General features: G+C 38.2%; 1 protein-coding gene across 1 annotated transcript in view; it reads left to right on the plus strand.

Moving 5' to 3' along the window:
• Positions 1 to 22,020, plus strand: part of SNCA (synuclein alpha) — a 65,927-nt gene that overhangs the window by 13,445 nt on the left and 30,462 nt on the right. The window contains exon 3 of the mRNA XM_069855676.1: positions 481 to 626. Coding sequence (XP_069711777.1) covers positions 481 to 626 — 146 coding nt within the window. The remainder of the gene's footprint in view (positions 1 to 480; positions 627 to 22,020) is intronic.

Genomic DNA, 22,020 nt, shown 5'->3' on the forward strand with positions numbered 1-22,020 from the left:
TCTATTTTAAAAAGTAAAAATCAAAGAATAAACCATGACTTTTGAGTCTAATATAAACCAATCTTGTGTTCCATGCCCTGTAATATGCAGCGAGTGCTTGTTAGACTAATTGGAATTCATTTCCAATCTGGGATGTATTTAATGCAATTATTGTGTTACACAGTGAGATGGGCATTACAGTGGCCCTTAGGTAATGACTTTTCTTCCCTAAAGTGCAGCTAGACATGAATGAAAATATCAAATATCCTTCACAAGAAATAAATTGAGCCACAAATAAGGCTGATTTTTACCTCTGCTGATCTAATGTTACCGAATGGATAATCTCATTCCTTAATATCTACTTGGGGTACACGAAGTGTAGTGGCCTTATGGCTCTTCATGGTGCCGAGCTGTCAGTGATAGATGTGATCCTCTGAAAAAATTACAGCTCCCAGAGCCTTAATGTGTTTTTCTGTCTTCTGATCTTCTGTTTCTCCTCAGTGGCTGAAAAGACCAAAGAGCAAGTGTCTAATGTTGGGGGAGCTGTGGTGACGGGAGTGACGGCAGTGGCCCAGAAGACAGTGGAAGGAGCAGGAAACATTGCTGCAGCCACTGGCTTGGTGAAGAAGGATCAACTGGCCAAACAGGTTTGTTTATTTACAGTTTTTGCCAGGTGAATAAGTAAAGGATGAGCAGCCATCCTGAACTGAGGGGCAGATGGAGTGTTTTGTATGTGTCAGGATTATTTGTATCCTGCAGGATTATTTGTATCATGCTAAGCAAATGAACAGCAAAGAAAGTGTTGCCTGTTTGCACCTGGTATTAAGTGACTTGCAAGATGTGGTAACCTGAATAGGATTGGGTATGGAACTTCACTATTCTGAAAAGTCTTAAAATTTGGATCACAGTTTGAAGTGTGTTCTAGTGGCAAATCTGAACTCAGCAGCCTCTAGTGGGGGGCCGCAGCTGTAGGACTGCTGTACAGGTGGATGAAAAGATAATGATAGAGTTGAAAGGTCGAACAGCAAATCTCAGGTTTAGCAACACAATTTGTATTCTGAGCAAAGAGACTCCTTCCTTTTGAGAAAGGTGGCTTCTATTTTATGCCTGTAAGCCTGGTGCCATGAAGTTCACCCTGTTGTCAATAACCCCAAAGTTGTTGTGGTGGCACCATCCACAGAGCCTTGTATTAACAGACTGTTCTAGTTTGTTCCTTCCAATGTCACTTACCACAACTGGAAGGAGGGGGCCACAGATTCCCTCACTAGCCATCCCAAGGCCCTGAAGTCTTTTTTGATCACCCCTGGGCTGTGTACTGCAGCTTTGTCATCTCACATGTGGAAAAGCAGATCTATCTGGAGAGTCATTATCTTTCATTAATATAGTGACACAAACGCAAAAATACTTCCAGCAATTCTGAACCCTTCAAAGTAAATTTCCTCTAGCTCATCCTATAAAGCACCCTGTAGATATTTTTATTCCAGCACCGAGGTGAATATTAATATTTGCACAATACCAAGCATTACTATATTTTTGTTGCTGATAAACTGCAGTTATGTTCTTCCATTTAACACTAGATGAAAAGACAGCTGGTGGGAAAGACGCTTTCCAAAATGTGTATAGTGTTGTTTGGAGACAGAAATAAGCCAGAAGAGATATATTATTTTGTGCTGTTTTCTGTATAAACATCTAAATATTAGATAAAAATAGAACTATGAAGAACATTAGTATTTGCACAAAAATATGAGTATCGTATTGGTTTAGCATGAAGAAGTTCTATGGTGTGTCCTGCTTCCAGTTTGTGTCCAGAGGACCTATTAAAATTGAATCCTTAAAAACTCTTCTTTATACTGATCTGTTGTTGAAATGTGTTCCTGTCAGTCTAATATATCCTATTGGTGCTTTAATTTGGGGAGGTGAGGGAAAAAGGGTGTTATGTTGTGGTAGGCATTCACTCTGTTGTGGTGGATTGATCTTGAAAACATTTTTACAAGCAGTTTTGTTCCCTTTCATAGCAATTTTCCTTGGAGGCTTTTAGTCCTTCTTTGGTCAACTGTAAGTAAAACATTGGTTTTGATATGGCCATGGTCCTTTGTAAACGCTATGTGGAAGATTTACAAAATCAAGTATCTAATGAATTGCCAGGGACTAGAGGAATATGGCATGGCCACAACAGTCTTAGTTTCTACTAAAGCACTTTCGTAGTTTTATGCTGAGAATATTCTTTTTTGTTCGTACCTCTTCAAGCTCAGTGTCATAAAGATCATCATTGCTGTAATAAGCAATTAGCTATATTAATATTGACAATACCTAAATTTTTCTTCTTAATGTTAATATATGCATGTAGATCCTTATAATAATAAAGCATGAAGCAAATCTCCGAGTTTCATATAATTCTGTTCTGTATATTGTAAAGCCTAAATACAAGTCATGATGACATGTGACAGAATAAAATCACATCTGTGAAATTAAAGAACATGGATAATGTATATGCATATTATCCCACAGCCTTGTACTTTGAATACCATGAAAAGACAGTTAGGCAGATTTTCAATGTTGTAGATCCTACTAAAGTAAATACAGTGGCACGTCTTGTCCTTACTCTGTTTACAATCTGTGATCTGTATAGATTGTGTTTGGTATCTATATATGCTAAATCCTTTTTCTTTCTAGAGTGTCTCTTAATTCAACACATTTACAGTAAATTTAAGTAAATTGCACTGTAAATACAAGCATACAGTTATAATAGCAGATAACATGTAGGCAGATAATATACCTACAGCACAAATAATACAACTCATTGGTTCAATTACCAAGCTTATAAGGAAAAAGAAGATTGCAAGTACAAAAACTTTAAATTTTAAATTAGGCTTTTTTTGCTATAGAAAATATTATTTGACTAAATGCTCTTGCTAGTTGCATTTAATATGAAAAACAAATTTGAAAAATGAAAGCGATGGGGACTTTGCAGTATCTTCTTCCCTGTATCCGAGCCTGTATTTCTTGGGAATTCTTAGAAGCCAAACAGTGTCATAGCATAAATGTTCAGTGCAGCGGATCTCACAGATATAGAGTATTTCTTGTGTTACTACTTTCCTTCATGAGAGTAGCTAGTCTTGTGAACAAGCAAACTTTTCTGTTGAACATTATACATTGCTTAGAGCCAAGGTGAATCCACTTTGGGAAATCACCATAAATCAAATATATCAATACATAGAAGTTTTTTTCCTCCTTTTTGCAGGGAAGGTTCATGAGACATTGTGTACTACTGAGAATAAAGACATGATGAAACACCTTTTAATTTTTATTAAATGAGAGCAACTAAGTTTTTATTAAGATACTATGCATCACAGTGTACTCCAGCCAGCTGTTATTTATTTATTTATTCGTCTGGGCAATGTTACTGGGAGATGGGATGCAAGTCCTCTAAGTGACTCTGAAGATTCATCTCTTTTTCAGTGGCAGAATGGAGGTTTCTTTTCTACTTTATTAAATGCCCGTTTTGAAACGCAAGTGATATCTCGTCTTTCAAAGACTGATTTTTTTGTCTTGTTGCAAAGATTAGCTAGTGTTCCCAAAACAGTGGGAATTGACATCTGTAGTTTAAAAAGGAAAAAAAAAAAACCCAAACCTGAATAGGAAATCTTTGGTTTTTGCACTTTACATTTTAAAAATGCAGAGGTCTGTTTAGAAATCCTTCTGTAGAAATATTATGTGGAAATAACTAGTAACTTAGGATTGATATTTAGCTTTTACTGAAGTTGTACAGGCAGCAATCCCTGAAGTTTAAATGCCTAATGTTATAGTTCTCATCACTGTTTTAGTAGCCCCCTTGCAACCTGCATACAATATAAATGCGTTGCTTAGTACTTGAAAAAGCTCAGTACTGACATACTGCATGGAAAATTCTTGAAACTTTTAAGACTTTTTTAATGCATTTTTTTGTAAACAAGGTTCCAGAAATAGGTCTAATCATGGCAAAGTTTTGTGTTAGGTGGAACCATTCGTTTTGATAGTGTATGAGTATCTTGTAGTTTTCTGTTCATCTTTGCACTCAGTATTATCTCAAGAGTGCTTGGCTCATTGAAGGATCACTCTTTCCCATCTTGATTCCAGGTTGTAGATGAGTGGATTAATCTTGAAAAGCTTAGCTCAGAAACAGAAAGGATAAGCTACTAAGCAGAGACATCCAATCTATTTCTTCAGAAAAGGGAGTTAGGGAGCTTTTCCATCTTTCCATTACATTTCATGCTATTGCCCAACTGGTGACCCAAAAGGCTAAGACACCATTGAAAAGCAGGACAGGAAGTGCGAGTTATATGAAACTTAAACTATTGTTATTTGTTGGAATAAACAGGTTTATTAATTTCCCCTAGAACTTATAAGAAAGAAGTCAAGTCTTCAATTAAGCAAAGAAACTTTAAGATTTTGGCATGGCAAGTGCAGAAATAACCTCCACCCAGTTAATCTCTGAAGTTGTTGCTTTTCTGTAAACACTAAAATAAGCAAGCTCCAGGGGTGGAGCAAGCTCTCCTCAAGTACTTCTTGTCATTTATGGCTCTTGTAGAAGGTCACAGTAGAGAATAGGTAAGCTTTTCATTAAGTGTATGTCCTGTAGCTCCCTAGCAAGTCTGCCAAGCAGCCACAGGTCTAACCTTCTACACTTGAGCGAAGCGATGCCAGTTCTGCCTTGCACTGCAATGCAGAGGGGTGGGATTTTTGGTTGTTCAGGATGAACCAAACCATGGTTCTGATGTGATGGTCTTGCTTGATCTGTAGATGCAATTACAGCAGTAGGTTGGAAAGATTGTATATTGTAGTTTGTGGTAGGATAACTAGCAGACAGTAAATCTTCCTTGAGGAAGCCAAAGTGTTTTAGATGATGTTTAGAAGAAGGCCTTGCTTTTAAATTTCTATTTAAATCATAACACACTAAGAGCACATAGTTTGAGGTAGGTTTTACTGGTTTATTTCTTGATCTATGCATAATGTATGAGTGACTGCTGCAAAACAGAAAGGATATTTAGCAGCAATTAGCCATGTTTCCTTTTTTAATGCATGTAGATGGATTGAGAGTGGAAGCATGAGGAGAGATTCCCCATTAGGGGATCCACATTGCTCAGGAGCTGAATCACAGAAGACCCGTTTTAAGAGTAAGCATTTGCTAGCTGTTTCTTTGAATTGATGAAGGAAATGAGACTGTCAGTGAACTGACATATCTGATTGCAGCGTAGCTGGACTGATTTGTTTTGGTAGGACCCTTCTTGTCAGTATTTTCTTCTCAGAGGGCAAAATAGCAGCATTTAAAGGAAGACTATGTCTGTGTCAAAGCATTTCTGTGCATTGGCATATATTGCTCAAGTAGAGCTTGAGTCACAAGGATAGAAAACGTGTGTGGTATTATCTAAATGTTTTTGAGGGACTTGCTTTTCATTAATTCAGGAACAAATACCGTCTTAATACAAAGGTCTTCTGAGTTTTCCTGGTTTCCTAATGGCTTTCATGCTGTGAGGTGACATTTTAGTGCAGACTGGTGTTGAGGATCTACCTGCTGCCTTCACTACTTCTGACCATAATGTATTCCTCATTACCTATGGAGCAATTAAGTTGAGGAGCTTTTGGATGGCATCGTATTGATCTTTGTTTTCTAGCAGCTGCTCAACAGCAGATTTAGCTTTGACCCTGGAGAAATAAAGTACTCTCATCCCTAAACTACATGTTCCTGTTCTCCTCTGTCTCCAAGAACAAGAATTGTTTGCTAGTTGATAGAAGTGTGAACACATTGTCCACTAGGAATTGTTCATGTGTCATGATAATGACGATATTTGTAATATCTACAAAGAGCAGAAGACGATTTTTCTTTTTTTTTTTAACTTAGAGAAGCAGAAGACTTTCCCCGTCCTTTTGCCAGGAGACTGACTTTTGCATTTACTATAAGTGCATGTCAGTAGTCTATGCTTTTTTCTTCCCTCTTGTGTTCTTTACTCCAGTGTCCCTTCCACCTCATGTCCGCCATCTCAAATTTTCTTTGTAACTAACCTAATATACCCTTGTAGCATGTTCCGGGCTGCTGTGTTTGTCTCCCTTACGTATGTATGGCTCTTGCATTATGCAAGTCTCCCAAACTAACATGGAACTGGTTCTGTTTCAGAATGTCCTAGTCTTTCCTGTGAATTCATCTGTGGGATTTCATGCAGTACTGAGAAAAAATGGGGTTTTTTTCTCCCCTGCTCCACATAGTTGCCAATTCCATGTTAAATATTCAGGAAGATGCTGCTTGCTGAAAGGAATATGTTGAAGTTTGTTTGGGGATGGTTCATATTCACACTGACTATTATTCATGCCCAGTGTTGTGTGAAAGATAGGAAATAGTTTTATGTAACTCATGATAGTTTGACAAACTTAATAATGACATTTTTCTGAAACTTAAGGTAGAGGTTCTATAAGCTTGCAGACATTACTGGGTTACAATAATGGTCTCCCTAGTGTCTTCTGCCATGTTTCGGTGTTTTTCATCTGCTGGCCAAGATGAAGTGTGTAAACAGTGAAAGGTTAGGAGCTCACGTGTGATTAATTCAGTGCCTATCCAGAAGTCTATTTTCAGGGGATTTGTAGTGATAACTGTTCCATTTGCTGATATTGTAAAAGCCAAACATTGCAGCTGACAGGATTTTTTAGCTAGTAGTGAAAGTTTATGGTGCTGAAGTGACATCTTGGCAAAGCGCTGCAACATGTGTTTGTGTCTGCCAGTTCTCTATTCAGCAAAGCACTGCAGTGGGATGCTTAACGGGTATGAGTGGCAAATTGAGGTCCTGAATTGATGTGGTGATCAGGATTGCATAAACTTCAAAAATGATTGAGTACCAAAGAGTGGAGGAAATGCCTCTCTATGGAGAAATAATTAATCTAAGTTTTCAGATATATTCAGAACATCAATCCAATGTAATCTCATAAAAACAAAACCAAATAAACCCCACCTGTAGTTTAAGAGGAGAGGGAGGAAGAAAGAAAGAAGGCAGAATGCTTTTATTAGGATTACCTAATTACTTGGCCTGCTATTATTACTATTAGTAGAAAGGAAGTTTAGGTGAGGATTAGCAATAATCAGCAAGTACCAGTGGCATATGATGTACATAATTTTGGTGGCTATTTTGACCACTCAGAAATTCCTGAGGAATCTATAGATTAATGGGTAAAAGCTTGTACATAGCCTGTGGATATCGGGGTCTTATTCAAAGCTGCTAGCAGATAATGAAAAAGATGACCCAGCTTTTCTACAGTAAACTGTCATTAAGCTGTCTGGTTCTTACCTGTTTTCAGCTGTGTTAAATCTGTCCTTTAGAGAAAGTTAAATGGCCTATTTAAAGGTTACTGTTAATAATTTTTCAGTTTTTAAATACTTGTCTCAAAGTGTTTCAAAAGCTTCTGTGATGTAGCTGGATTCTGGAATTTGTTACTGGAGAAAGCTGCATTGAATGCCTCAGAAATGCATCTGAAATTTTGGATTGCAAACCTTTTTTCTGCCAGCAGCTTGTCTAATGCAAAATATTCCTTGTGAGGAAACTGGAGGTGTAAGCTGCGAAAGTTGTCCTCTAAAAAACCTATCCTTTTTGCAAGAGTGAAGCAGGCAGAGAACCTGGTTCTGAAATGTATTGGGTATATTGATTGCTCTGGGCTTTCTGTGTTAGCTTTCAGAGCTTGCTTGTGCCTTGTTAGCATGTGCCAAGGAGGTTTGCCAGACTTGGGTCAGAAAGGTCATAATGAAGCTCAAGATACGGAGGCATAGCTAATAACTAACTACTTTTGCCCTACTTAGTAGGTGAGCTACAAACAGAATGGACCAGTCTGCAACTGCGCTTTCTTCAGATGCGTATAAAACAGAATTTATGCCTTTGAAGCTGCTTAATCCCTCCGTCCCACCTTTCACTTCATCTTGTGTAGAAGGGGATCACTTAAAGCAGCAGATACCCTGCCAGTATTATGTGAGCCATGCAAGATATTATTTTTTTTCTGGGGCTCTGGAACAAAGCCAAGGCTCTAGGCTTTTTTTAGCTGACCTTTGCTGTACCTTTTCATTGTGAAATGTAATCCTTTCTTCATGTGCTATTATACGTAAAGAAGGTATGTGTTTTTTTTTTTTTTTTATTACTAACCCCCTGTGATAGTTTTAGGGCCCAAAGGATGCACTTTGGTCTAAACAGACAAGCATTACCCTGGAATGGTGTGAAAAAAAAATCAATTAGGGTGTTAGGGTGACTGTCACTAATGGGAAATGTGTTCTTAACTATAGAGACAATATTTCTAAAAGGGAGTGTCCATTCAGGCTGAAGAAAGGAAGATGCCAGTGGTTGAAACAAACTATCATATTTAAAGAAGATTAGTTTTGCAGCTGGAAATGCAAAATATGCATGTGGAAGGAAGTTACATGGGCAATTGAGCTAGGGTAGAGAACACTTCTAAGCCTTGGAGTGTCTCTTAATTTTGTGTAAATTTTTAGGGAGAAGGCTGGAAGCTGTAAAACCTAGTATTAGCTGTAAGATTCTAGTATTGAGGACTGACTATGAGTTTCATATTGCCTCTAATGTGACATATTTATCATTAATTAAGCTAATAATTTATAATCAGTTAAGACTTCAAAGGTGTTGAAATGTATGGTCTAATTCTAAGCATGTATGCTGTCACTGGCTAGTTTGGTAGAATTTATATCCCTAATGCAATTTTTAGATGATAATGTGTGCGTGAAACGCTTTGTCTGATGAGTGTACTTATGGCAGTTAATATAATAACATTACACTGTGGCATCAAACACTTCAGTTCATTACTTAACACCCATCATATCTTAAACATGTAAGAACTGCACTCTAAAATGCTTGTTTAACCCCTGTCTGACTTACTAATTCTTTGTGTAGCTAATCTGAACAAATGCTTCTTTTCACATTTCTAGTAGCATCAGTTTTAATGGTTGGGTCGCTTTTAATTTTCTGCATGCTATATTTCATCTTACAAATATCTCAAGATGTAACCAACAGAGTTCAAATAGACGTACTGTATGTAAATGATTTTGTAGAGAATGATCAGAGATCAAACAGAGCTGGAGGCTGAATTCATTTCCCTCTCTGGAGAATATTATTCTAATAGGTCAAGAGAAAAGTCACTGGAAAGCTGATAAAAATATTAATGTGTTCTGCACTGTTCCTCAAATTATAGAAAGGTTTCCCCCATCTTTCTCATCCCCACCATGGTCTTAGAAATTTGTCTGAAGTGCATTTTCTGTGTTTGATGGTGCTGGGTCAATGTATTTAGCTGCTAAATGCTCTTCCTTGTCCACAGGATGCAGTGAGGCTATGTGCTGCCCTTTTATGAGTGTCTGCTTGCGTAGCAGTAAAAACAAAAATAAATTTGGCAATTTTAAGGGCAAGGACAGGATGGATTAGTGCTAGCTGTTGTGATAGACAGGATTGCCAGTCCTACAGGTGAAAGATGGAAACTTTTACTAGGAGTTTTGTTTATGTCAGTAGTTTCCTTTTGTTAGCTTGTAATTCATAAAACTGCTTCTTGAAATGAGGATTTTTGGTTTTCAAACATAATTAGTTCAAATAAATTTAAGGTCTTTACTTTTTAAAACAATAAGTAATGGCTATTCTAGTAGCTTTGGGGGTTATCATGTGTTTCCATATAGCTGACCTGTTGTTTAAACCAGAGCAGTGAACTTGCTTTTCACAGTCATCAGCATAATGTTTCCTTCATAGTCTCTTTTTGGAAGGGGTGATGTGCTCATCATTCACAGGAAAGGTAACAGATTTAGAAGTGCTTTTTTCGAACTCCTACACACCATCTATGAGGTTGAGATTTTTAAGTCTTGGTTCTCTCTGCAGATTTTATCCTGAGCTTCATTTCAGATGTGTGTTTTGTAATGCAGCTGGTTGGACTTCTGTAAATGCCTGCTGTTGTGCAAACTGAGAAATAGGTGAGGCTTGGAGAAGTAATGACACCACTTTAAAAAGAAAAGCTTAGTTTTGCTTTGGAATCCATTTGGAGTGATATAAATGCCTTGATGACAGTTAAGTTGAGTGTCGTGGATTTGTTCGTTCATCTTTTCCTGGCTTCTTTGTTCCTTAGCTAGTTTTATGCCTCTAGATTTTGTGTTACATGATGGGATTTGAAGCAACTAAACAGGAGCCTTTGCTGTCCTCCAGAAGGAGAATCATGCTTGGCAATTCATCTTGTTTTGTAGGCTACGAGAAGAGAACATGAAGAACTATCAGTCGTAGTTGAAATAAAATGGATAACCGTAGATGATCAAGGTGTTGTCTCCAGGTTAGCGTATTCTGCAGACTGTTAAGAACATTCAGTTACTTCATGTTTTGTCTGTGCATCATGGATTTAAAGTAGGCCTGACAAAAAGGTAACTGTTTTGACCAGGAGAGATGGTGCTAAATCCAACCTGACGCTGTCCATTGACAAAGGACTGTTCAAGACTGCTGACATCCCTAGCTGATGCTGGTAAATCTTGTTAGCTTTGTAATATATTCTTTATGCTCATTGTTACAAAGCCAAGTATGTAACTGTGTTATTTCAGATGAATTTCAAGTTTAGTTGACAGGTGAAATTTTCTCTTTAACTCTGTCACTGCTTCTCTGTGCAGTGCTGAAATTTGTGCTACCACTACATGAAACACCTTGCTCAGTTCTACTATGCTCTTTATCCTTTACAGGGAAAAATCAGAAACCCATATGTCAATTGTTGTGCATAAAGTTTGCAGGCTGTAGTGTTTATCCCATGTCAGGATCTGATTCTGGTTTAGCAATCTTAAGCAGATTTAGCCAAAGATTGATCATAGTTGTGGGTGGTCTGTCAAAGGCTCTCTTGATTTCAGAAGGAAGGTGGCCAGAGTTGTCTGTGAATGATAATGTTTCAAGTCTTCAGGGTTTTAAATACTGGTTTGTTTTTTTAATTTCTTCTTTTTTTGAGAAAGACAGAAAGCAGGCTCTTCCTTTGTTTTGAACATACTTGAATTATTTAGGTGAATGTGAGCAAGTCTGCTCCATAGTGTTTAGGTGACTTTCTAGGCAGGGTTTGACGTTCATGATCTGAACATCTTGCATTTGAAGGGGTTTGCATGCATGAAAGAAAGAGAAAAGTAATTTTCAAAGATTAAAGAGTTAAAAAAACCCCCTACAGCTATGTACTTTGTAAATGCAACCTGAATACCTTGTAAAGTTTCCAGTGAGTTAAAATCTGTTCATAATAGGGCTTAGGTCAGTCTGTCTTGCAAACACCCTTGTGTCCCGTGGATTACTATCCTTCTGGTCTGCATGGGGTGCATAGTGTTTGACCATCTATTTAATCAGTCTAATGCAACATCATATTGTGCCATTTTCTTCCTTGCTCCATTGCCGTGGTCTCTGTAGTTATCCTGAGGAAGTAAAGATGAACATCTTGTACCAATAGACACTAATCTACCCGTCACTGGGATGACAAGGGGAGTGACCGTCCATCACTGGGCATGATGCTGACAGTCAAAGGAAATGCCAACAATTTCAATGAAGTATAAAGAATTTCCTTCTATGTGTTCTCTCTCTCCTTATACACTTTTATTGTTTCATGAGTGTGTTGTATGTGTACCACAGCTGTAAATCCTGCCCCTGGCATCTCGGATAGACTGGTAGGAGATCAGAAATGGATTGATACTTTTCCGCTTTTCTAACGAATCATCAATGTACAAGTAAAACTAGGCTGGCTTTTTCTACCCTGATGCTCCATTTCAGTTACTTAAATATGTCAGAGACTACCTTGCTTTCCCAGGTGTAAATGGGTACATGATTTTCATCCAGAGTGGCTATGCAGGAGAAACAGAAGATGTAGGTTGCCTAGAAACATCTTTATTGAAATATAGTGATGATCCAAGAGAAGTAAGATATCAGGTTGACTTTTGGACTTCTCTCTTTACATTTAGCTAAGCATATCTGGTGTACAGGGAGAAAGACACAGCTGTCATACCATTTACTACAGATTCTTTAGAAGGAAGAAAATGTTTAATTCTTATTTTGGTATGAACTGTCCACTGCTTTCAAAAATCACTTCAATGTAGCTGTTAAAATCAAGACTGCATTTCAAGCTACTGTATGTAGTATATTAATGAAGAGCTTCTCTTACAGTATGTCATCTATTGTGTCCCTTATTATTAGACTTTCATGTAGCTTTGGATTGTTATATCTGAAATTCATTGGATTTTGTTGGGTTTTTTTATAAACTTTTTCTGCGGGAAGGAAGGAATTTGGCTTACCCCCAGACATTGTGGCATGTCTTTCAAAACACCCAACTATCTGTTGATCATTGGCTTGCTTGCTTAGAACACACTGCACTTTGACAAAGCATCATTCTGCATGTGCCACCATTGAGACTGATTTGAGAGGTGAGGGCAAAGAGAACTGCAGAAATTCCATTTATCTTTGTATTAGAGCAGCAATCTTCCTCACAATGAGGCACTGCATGAAGCTTCCTCCCTTACCTCAGAGAGAGTAACTAATAGAAGTTTGGACAGTCTGATAGTAGTATCCAAGCTGCATAAGCTTTGGAGTGAGGGAGCCTGACCCAGAAGCTCCTTTTTTGGCTAATGAATTGGACTGTGGTTTTCAAAAAGAACACCCTGATTCAATCCCAAAGTCTAAGGGTAGGAAACCGGAGTCCAGTGCTTGCATGCTCTGTGGTAGCGCTGGGAAGACTTGGGACACACACCTGCCAGTGCAGTATGCATGACAGTCACTCACTGAAAAAGCATGATCATCTTTTCCCAGGAACACTAGGTAGGCTTAATTGTTTTAATACATTAATAGTAAAACAACATGCGCATCAAGGATAAGAGTCTTCTGTTCTTCAGCAACAGTACTATGGTGAGCAGGTAAACTGAACTGTGGTCAGTGGAGCTGCTCAAGTAGTAAGGATGAGTTTCAACATTCAACAGGTGATTGCAGGATAAATAACCAGAAGTGAGTGAGCATATTGATAATATAAAATAATCTACACAGGTGTGTATGTATTCGGTGAACTGGAACTAGAGTATTTGGCAATAGTAACACATTATTTTGTGGTTGTTCTGATTAATAGTGTGTTTTCTCAGTCATGTCTCTATATAGACTGGCTACAAGGAACGTGTAGTTAAGTAAAGTCAATCCTTGTGGTATTTCCATACAGAGTTTTTACTAGATTTTTTGTACTCTGCGTTCAGAAGAGTTGTGACTCACTTCTGCTTCATTTTTACTGTTGGAGCAATACATGCTGCAGTGTTCAAATTTTTGTTAAAAAACTCTACCATCATCTGGTAAAGTTGTGTATGAGAAAGAAATTATAGTAATTGTCCTTGACAAACAGAAAAAAACAAAGAGTTTTGCCACCAGGCATTATTGAGTAATGATTAGAGAGAAGTCTCTAGAGGAAGGAAAGAAATGGGATGTGTCATTCTTCTGGCTTTAAAGTGTGATATGAAAATGTTTTCTTTGTTCTCTGTATTGTTCTTGCATAGCATCTCAAGTGTTGTCTTCTCTGCTTTACTGTGGGAGTTGGCATTAGTCATCTGGGCAGATGCTCTGTTCCAGAGGCATCAAGCAATAGGTGGATAACATCCAAAAATTACAGAGCAGCAAATAACATCATGTTCTTGCCATGCAAGGATGATGCTGGAGCCAGTTAAATTCATCCCTTGATACCATTTGATATGTGTCTTTGGTTGCATGAAGATGGCCTGTTTTGAGCCTGGCAGCTATCTTGTATGATCGTTTCTTTCATCAGCTTGGTATGTCTTGTAGATTGGCAAGATTTTAAAGAAACTAGAATTTATCAGGGACAAGTGGGTAAGACTGGTATGGTGACAGCTGGGCAAAGGTGGCAATTGAATTTTCTTCCTTCCTTTGACAATATGTTTTTATTTCACTGTTTTCTCAGCCACTTCAGCATGGACTGACATTCTGAGGGTGAGTGGAGCAAGGAAGGATGGGGACAAGATAGGAAGGGAAGATGCTGTCAGTCAAACCTACTCAACAGAAAAACTTGTGTTCCATTTACTGAGTATTTGCTTTTTGTTCTGCTTTCTATTCAAGATTGTTCTGATCTTTGTGTACTTAATTATGCCATATAAACAGTTTTGTATTTTGAGTGTGTGCAGACTGAATATCTGAGATAATTTACTACATGGTCAGATTTCTTGCTTGAGTACTCTATTCTACTTCTTGATTATCAGTGCTAATATAATTGTGTTTTTAATAAAAAGCTTAAGAAGTACAAAAGCCAGAGAGTGGGATGTTCTTCTTAAAGAAAAACTGTTTGGTTCTTCAGCTGTGAATAAACAAATAATGTTCAGTCAAGCATTTCACAGAAGTGCTTCATAATAAAAAAATAGCACAGATGTGAGTGTGCTATTGGATAGATTGTTTAAAATGTCATGTGTTTGCTTTCCTGAAGTTTTATTGCATCAATATATGTTTAGTCTATCACATGTGCCATGGTCAGTGATGGCATATGCTGCCTTTTAACTTATTTTCCCTTATGTAAGCAGACTTTTCAACTCTGTAGTAAGTAATAATACTTCAAGAACTATCTTGACTCTCTTTTTTTCTCCTTTCCCCTCCTCCTTTCTCCTTTCCCAACTGGAGCAGTTTGGGTCTTCACTGCAGTATTGTCTGGAATATAATAAGTCTTCTGCAGACTGCCAGAGAAACAGACAATTGCTGTAAGGTGATGAGATTTTTTTTTTTTATCTGATACCAGATAGAATGATCACAAGGCTGGTGACGTTTGAGTTCTTGAGCAGATATTTTATAAGGGCAGAATGGTAGAACATCTTTAGCCTTCACACCTATCACTGCATGTCTGTCACTGGAAAGAAAAGAGTTCTAGGTGGAAATGGAACAGAGGGAAGTTTCTGGCTCTTGTGGAGTTCGGATTCTTTGAAAAATCTTCAGTCTTATTACTGGTAGTGATCAGGGATGGAGACGTGTTTACAACAGGGATATGTTTCAGAAGAATAGATGTGCATCTATTCAAATATCTGTGAGGGATGTGTGAAATTTTGCACCCAAGTTATTACACTTACAACTTCAGAGGAAGAATTTTGCCTTGCTAATTTTTGCTGTACCCTCTAGTGCATACTAATTCTTTCATCTTTGTTACTTAAGTGTTATCTTAGCATTTGGGCTGTATTTGGGGTGTTTCCTGCTAGAACACATATGCACTAGCATGAAATGTGATAGCAGTACCATTCTATGCATGCTTTTTTTGACAATGTCTTTCTTCCATGTCACATTATTTACACAGAATTGGCGCAAGTGCTGCATGTAAATGACTCTTTGTGTTTGAGAAAAGAGGTGGGAAACTGAATTAAGTGTTCAGTGCCAGTTAGTATTTAAAGATACAGTTTAAAAGTACATATTCAGACAGCCTGAACTGGCAACACTGAGCTCATATGTAACTTGTTTTTGCTGAGTCCAAACTTGATATATATATAGCTGCTGCAGAAACAACTGGGTTTGTATAGTCCTACTCCACTTTAGAAGAGTAAGCACCATGGGTCCTCTTTAGTTTCTCTGCATTGACTGCATTAACTTTGAGACCAATCCTTGTGGAGAGTGTATTACTTTACTTCTTGACAGGTTGGGGAGGGAGGATGCTTTGTGCCTTAATGGATCACATTGAGGGGCTAGGGTGGTGTACACAGGCCAGTGTTGGCCTGAAGTTGATGAGTGTTGATGCTTCTCTTTTTGTACCTCTAATCCTGGAGCAAACCTACCAAAACTACGTTCTCCAATCATGACTGATTGTCTTCTAAGAACTCTCACAGTGCTTCCCTCAAACCCAGCGTGAACTGAAGTAAAAGCTTGTAGGTAAAACACAGCATGGTTTTTAGTAGTCTTTGGGTGAAGAATCCCAAGCTGTTGTCTAAAGTTGCACTGTATCTTCAAGAGTGTAGTTTGGATGGATGGGGGAGTACAGTCCTCCAGGCTTTGTAGGTGTACTGCTTTCCTGCTTTGGGAGGTTTTTGTATTCTATTCAAGAAGAAAAAAAGCAACAGAAATGTAGCTCACTAGGATAAGATCCTCAAATCATTAAACTGAGAAGAATCATTAGTCCTTACACTCTGAAGAGCCTGCAGATTATTTCAAAGAACTTAAGAGCCAAATGTCACTTTTCATCTTTGAAACAGATGCTTCTAGTCTGTTGGAAACACGAGGCAGGAAGCTTGGATTTCTCTTGCTGTTTAGGGGGCAGAAGAATATAAGCTACATTAATTAGTCCAATTAGTAGTGTTGATGTCAGAGGTGGGAACTTGAACTGGCCAGTTGTCTGCCAAAGATAGACATTTATGTAAGCACTGATTCACTTCCTTAGTATCAATTTATGTTACTGAAACATCCTCTGAGGCTTTACCAGCGGCTATTTAAACTGGTTAAAAATTGCCAGCACTCTTAAAGCATTTTAGAAATGTTGCTGTCAACAGTTTCTGAATACTGAAAGAAATCTTGATGCCATCTGTCTAGTCAGGTACTGCCCAATCCTGATGAATCACTTGTCCTCTTAAATTTAAACCAATTAATGTTTTATTTGGGTGATGACTGTCTTCAACTTTTTTTAAAATTAGTTTTCTTATAGTAACAGGAAAGAAAAGCTTGGTGTAAATCTCTTTGAATATTTCTATTTAGAAGCTTCTGATACAAAGGCAAGGGGGAGTCTCATGGACCACTGAAATTTAAATGTGACAGTGAGCTGAGTTAGTCCAACTCAGAGATGCATCTTTTGGTATTCCTGCTTCAGAATGTTCAGCGCTGGGCCAGGTTTGCAATGTAGATTTAAGTTGCTCATTGTGCTTCTTGAAATTGTAAGCATGGCAGAAATGTTTGAAGTTTCTTATGGTTTTAATATTTTTGTGAATTTTGGAAGTTGAAAAAAATGGGATTGGCCTTTTATGCTGTCTTCTGAATTAAAAGGAGATGTTTATTTAGTTCAGTTTGAGTCAAACCAGACTCAAATGGCTGGAAATTAAGTTGATGTGTGGCATAGCTTTATTTGTTTCTCATGTTCAAAATGTCTAAAAATGAATGTGTATCAGCTGTAGTTTGTCTGTATGGAAACAATTCTCTATAACTGCTGTCGGCTGGTTGGTTTTCTGGGGTGAACCAGGTCAGAGTGAAGGTATGTTCAATCTGGGATGTGATAACAGCCTGGGAAATCCCTCTGTCTACAATAATGTTTTGTAAAATGAGACGTTTCATGCTTATCAGGCAACACCAGCCTGTTGATAGATAAGAGCAAATGATTTAACCCCTGATTATAAACACCCAAGTAATCCTTGAGAATGACAGTAGTAAGCATTCAATATTAAAGGCAGAAATTATTTTCCTTCTCAGAGGGAAAAGGAGAGTGCTTTGACACGAAAGAGGGATGAGTGTCCTATAACTTCTTTACCCCTGGCAAGGATATTTTTCTTACTTGATGGTGGCCCTATTTGCTATTATAGTGGCTTGAATAGACATTGATCTAACAGTAAAAAAAAAAAAAAGTGCTAAAGGACATTTATCTACAGGAGTTTTCACTCTTAAGCAAATGAATAATACAAATATTTTCATGGTTATTCATCCTCAAGGGGATATGGTAAGTGTCAGGAAAAATAATAGCCGAAGCAGTCTCTACCTTCTTGAGAACTTCCATCCAACAAACTGGAAGTAATCTTATGATGGAGATAATTTTAAAAGCCATAAGGCTGTTAATCATCATTTCTCTTTTCTTATCCACAGAGGACAGAAACGGCTTCTGTGTTCTTATACTCTCCTTTCTACATGTGTAAGCTATTTTGAACACATTGCTTTGTAGAACAGAGCTATCCCTGCCACTTCCTTTTTTCCCTTCCTGGTGCCTGCTGACAGAGAGCAATTTTTTCCATCTTTAAGGAGTCACATAGGTTTCCTAGGAACATGAGTAGTTGCTACAACACTTATCTATCCTCCTCCACCTTGGAAATCAGCATTAGGTGCTTTAGTCTTTTTGATTGTAAATGTATCAGGAGAACCTAAGAAGAGTTCTAATCTTTGGTGTGGCCTTGGAATCTCATCTTGAAGATACAGAACACATACGGCATGGTCTCACTCTACAATATTCTTCCCTTGCAAGCAGGGACTTGCAGTTGAGGGACTTAGTAACTCAGAGGTGTCAGTAGGCTATATGAAAGGTGCTATGTTCTCTGTGATATCTCTTGACTTGTCCAGCAGTTATTTGAGCGTGTGTAACCCTCTGCAGCCACAGTGTCCTATGCTAAGGTTTTGATTGCAGCACTGATGATTTTCTTTGACACCCTTTAGTCTTCATCTGTGAAGACAGCTAACCTATCGTTCCTTATCATCTCTGTGCTGTTTAGCAGCTAAAGGTCAAGCTGTTGATAAAAGAATACCAAATTTGAGCTCTTGCAGTTGCTCTTCATCCTGATATTTTTTGACGTTAACCCGGTTTCTGGTTTTATTTGCACTTCCTGAAAAATATTCACAATGTAATAAAAGGAGAAAGAAGGGGAAATCTGACATTACTGTCTAACTTAGTCATTCAGTAGAGCTGTGGTTTTGTTATCATAGAAGGAATGATTATAAGAAACTGGAAAAAAAAAAAGGATAATCTATCCACCTAGTAGCTATCTTTTCCCTGTAGTACATTTTCTTATGTTGAAACTTTGTTATGCAGAAAAGAAAATTCAGCTGTTGTGTCCACAAATGATGTGTGAACAGATTTCAGTTTCCATGAATTTGCCCCTTATTCAAAATTATTTGGCTGTTCCAGCCTGTTGATTGTTCTGTCTGCTACTCGATCTTTGTTATTTTTACCCTGCATTTGGTCACTGATTGTGTGTAATGTTCCTGCTCTTGGTTAGAAAGTCTTCAAAGCCTTTCTGAAAGGACTGTTACAAATACATTGGCAAATACATTACTGCATGCATATTTGCTGTGGCTTTTCATATGTATGATAATACAATGTAAATAACAGGAATGATGAATGCAATTGAAATGGTTATAAAAAAAATCTGTGTGTGAGTGTTCTGGAATGTTTTGTGATGGATTAGTGTCACTGCAGATTCTCCTGGATATGTTTTAGAGAAGGTGTTGTAAAGACACTGCCTTCAAATTTCTTTCCTATGCACAATTGGAATAGAAATTTGTATTGGCTATTTCTGTATGAGAAGTTTTAAGTTACTTTATATTTCATTATAAGAGAATATGTCCATAAGCAAAAGTAGTACTTAGTCTAGGACAAGTTGCATGCAACTGCCTTTGTCTCAGGAATATTCTAGTGCAGTAATTTAGACATCTGCTTGTTAAAAAAACCAAATTTAACACTAAACTGTGTCTCTCAAAGGAGAGCATCATTGCAACCAATGTCAGAAATTTTGCTGCAAAAGGCAGTCTGCTGTTGTGGGTATGTATGGGCATAAGCTGGATGCTTCTTTTGTAGTGAGGCTTACTTGAGATACTTAATCACGCTGACCTTTAAACCTGTTGTCATTAGGTTTCAGACTTAACAGCCAGAAGCAAAGAAATGCTATCTCTGAGCTGTCATTTGAGTCTATCTGCATGCAATTTTGAGCATGCGTGTATTGAACAGTTATGCTTGGCTCCTGTTTTCAAGGTTTTCTGCTAGAAACAGTGTCTTCTCTGAAGTGAAACTTTAGGTGTGTGAACAAATACAGATATGGCATCTGGGGGTTTTGTGCTTGATATTGGTTCTAGACATGTTCCTGTTCTGCCAGTATTCAGAATTCCTTCCATTTCATTACCACTTCTGAATTTGTGACTAGTACGCTATCTTTTCTGTCACAGATCTTTAAGGAAGATGTTTAAAAAAAATCCCTTTAGTAGTTGATGAAACGTGTTCCTTCAAACTGAAACATTGTCATTTATCTGTATTCTTTGGTTTTGGTCTCTCAGTTTGAATTCACAAGGCCTTGTTTATATTGAAATCAATTTGAATAAATTTTTAATTAAGATTTTGAGGTACAACACCAGCTGCTTCATTAAAATCTAACTATTTTAATTCCACTGTGCCCCTTATCCACTGATTTTGCAGTTCTGCGCAAAAGAAACAATCTTGTCACCGAAGATTTGCTCTTGTGTTTCATTGCTTGCGATTGTTTCTTGCCAGGCCCAAGATTTTCAGATGTTCATAAATGTTGGCCCACATCTGTTATCAGTGCAGTCAGTGAGAGACTTACTGATATTTTCTTTGAGAGCAGCTTTAGGGCCTGTGTAGTGGGGTTCTCAAATCCTCACCCTAGATATCTGATGTTTTGTTCATGAAATGCCAGTGTACTTCGTGACTGGCTGTGATTGTTGGTTGACATTCATTGATGCTTATTTCAGATCAACTGAAGATCTGGTCAAGTATTCAATAGATATTTTGGGAGAGTAACTACACTTTCAAGGAAACATGGTAATTCACTTCTCTGGTTTTAAAAAATGTTTTGTTTTTTTTTTTTTGTTGTTGTTATTTTTACTTTTAGTTTGGTGTATGCACATAGGCTTGTCCTGGTTATTTTACCCCTCCTCTGAAGCAACTAGAGGGCAGGTTGCCTTCAAATGTGATGTTCTTACTCTGTCTATAAGGCTGTGAAAGAGGTGAAGCAGCGGTTACTTGAGAAAGGGTAGTAACATATCCATTTTAGCTTTTTAATGATGCAATTCTCTTCTATCAAGCTCTACTGTCTGTGCATTGGGTGCCTGCCTTTGGCAGTGGAGAAAAAAACTCAATGAAGCTCTGCCTGCAGATAGCTCCACAATTTTGGCTATTTCCAGGTGAAGGAAACTTAAATTACTGATTCCTCTGTTGTGTTTTAAAAAAACACTAATTAATTACTTTGTTTCCTTCTCAGTGCTACAGACTAGGGAAAGAGTGGCTAGAAAGCTGCCTGGAGGTGAAGGATCTGGAGGTGTTGATTGACAGCTGACTGAATATGAGCCAGCAGTGTGCCCAGGTGGCCAAGAAGGCCAATGGCATCTTGGCTTGTATCAGAAATGGTGTGACCAGCAGGTCCAGGGAGGTTATTCTCCCTCTGTACTCGGCACTGGTGAGGCCGCACCTCGAATCCTGTGTTCAGTTCTGGGCCCCTCACCACAAGAAGGATGTTGAGGCTCTGGAGCAAGTCCAGAGAAGAGCAAGAAAGCTGGTGAAAGGGCTGGAGAACAGGCCTTATGAGGAGCGGCTGAGAGAGCTGGGGTTGTTTAGCCTGGAGAAGAGGAGGCTGAGGGGAGACCTCATTGCTCTCTACAACTACCTGAAAGGAGGTTGTGGAGAGGAGGAAGCTGGCTTCTTCTCCCAAGTGACGGGGGACAGGACAAGGGGCAATGACCTCAAGTTCCGCCATGGAAGGTTCAGACTAGTTATCGTGAAAATTTTTTTTCACAGAAAGGGTCATTGGGCACTGGAACAGGCTGCCCAGGGAGGTGGTTGGGTCAGCATCACTGGAGGTGTTTAAAAGACTGGGGACGAGGTGCTAAGGGACATGGTTTAGTGGTTGATAGGAATGGTTGGTCTTGATGATCTAAGAGGTCTTTTCCAACCTGATGGTTCTAAGAGTCTATGATTTTAGCATTAAAAATGAGGACACTGCCCAAGGCAACTGAATGACCCATAATTAGGATTCTAATTTCAGGGTGTCAAATTTGAGATTAATTAAAGGTGCCTTAAAACAGGTATTTCTAAAATGTCTCCAATTGTGCCCCTCAATGTTACTAATTCTGAACCCCTCTTAAATGAACACAGACTTGGCCACACAGTCCAACAACAAAAATTCCTCAAGCTGGTGATTAAAACCCCACACTCCACCCAAATGCGTGCCATAAATAAGTGACATACTCCTACCATGACAAATTTAGTCAAGGAGAAAAAAGCTTCTGGTACAACTCGTAAATGTCATCTTTGTTAGCATAGTGCATGTAAGAGCCTTTTTTAAAAAGGAGAATTCAGTACTACATGAATAGATGAGTACAGTATGTTAAGAGTCGTGAATAACATAGT

The sequence above is a fragment of the Phaenicophaeus curvirostris genome, chromosome 4, assembly GCF_032191515.1.
Source record: "Phaenicophaeus curvirostris isolate KB17595 chromosome 4, BPBGC_Pcur_1.0, whole genome shotgun sequence".
Lineage (NCBI taxonomy): Eukaryota > Metazoa > Chordata > Aves > Cuculiformes > Cuculidae > Phaenicophaeus > Phaenicophaeus curvirostris.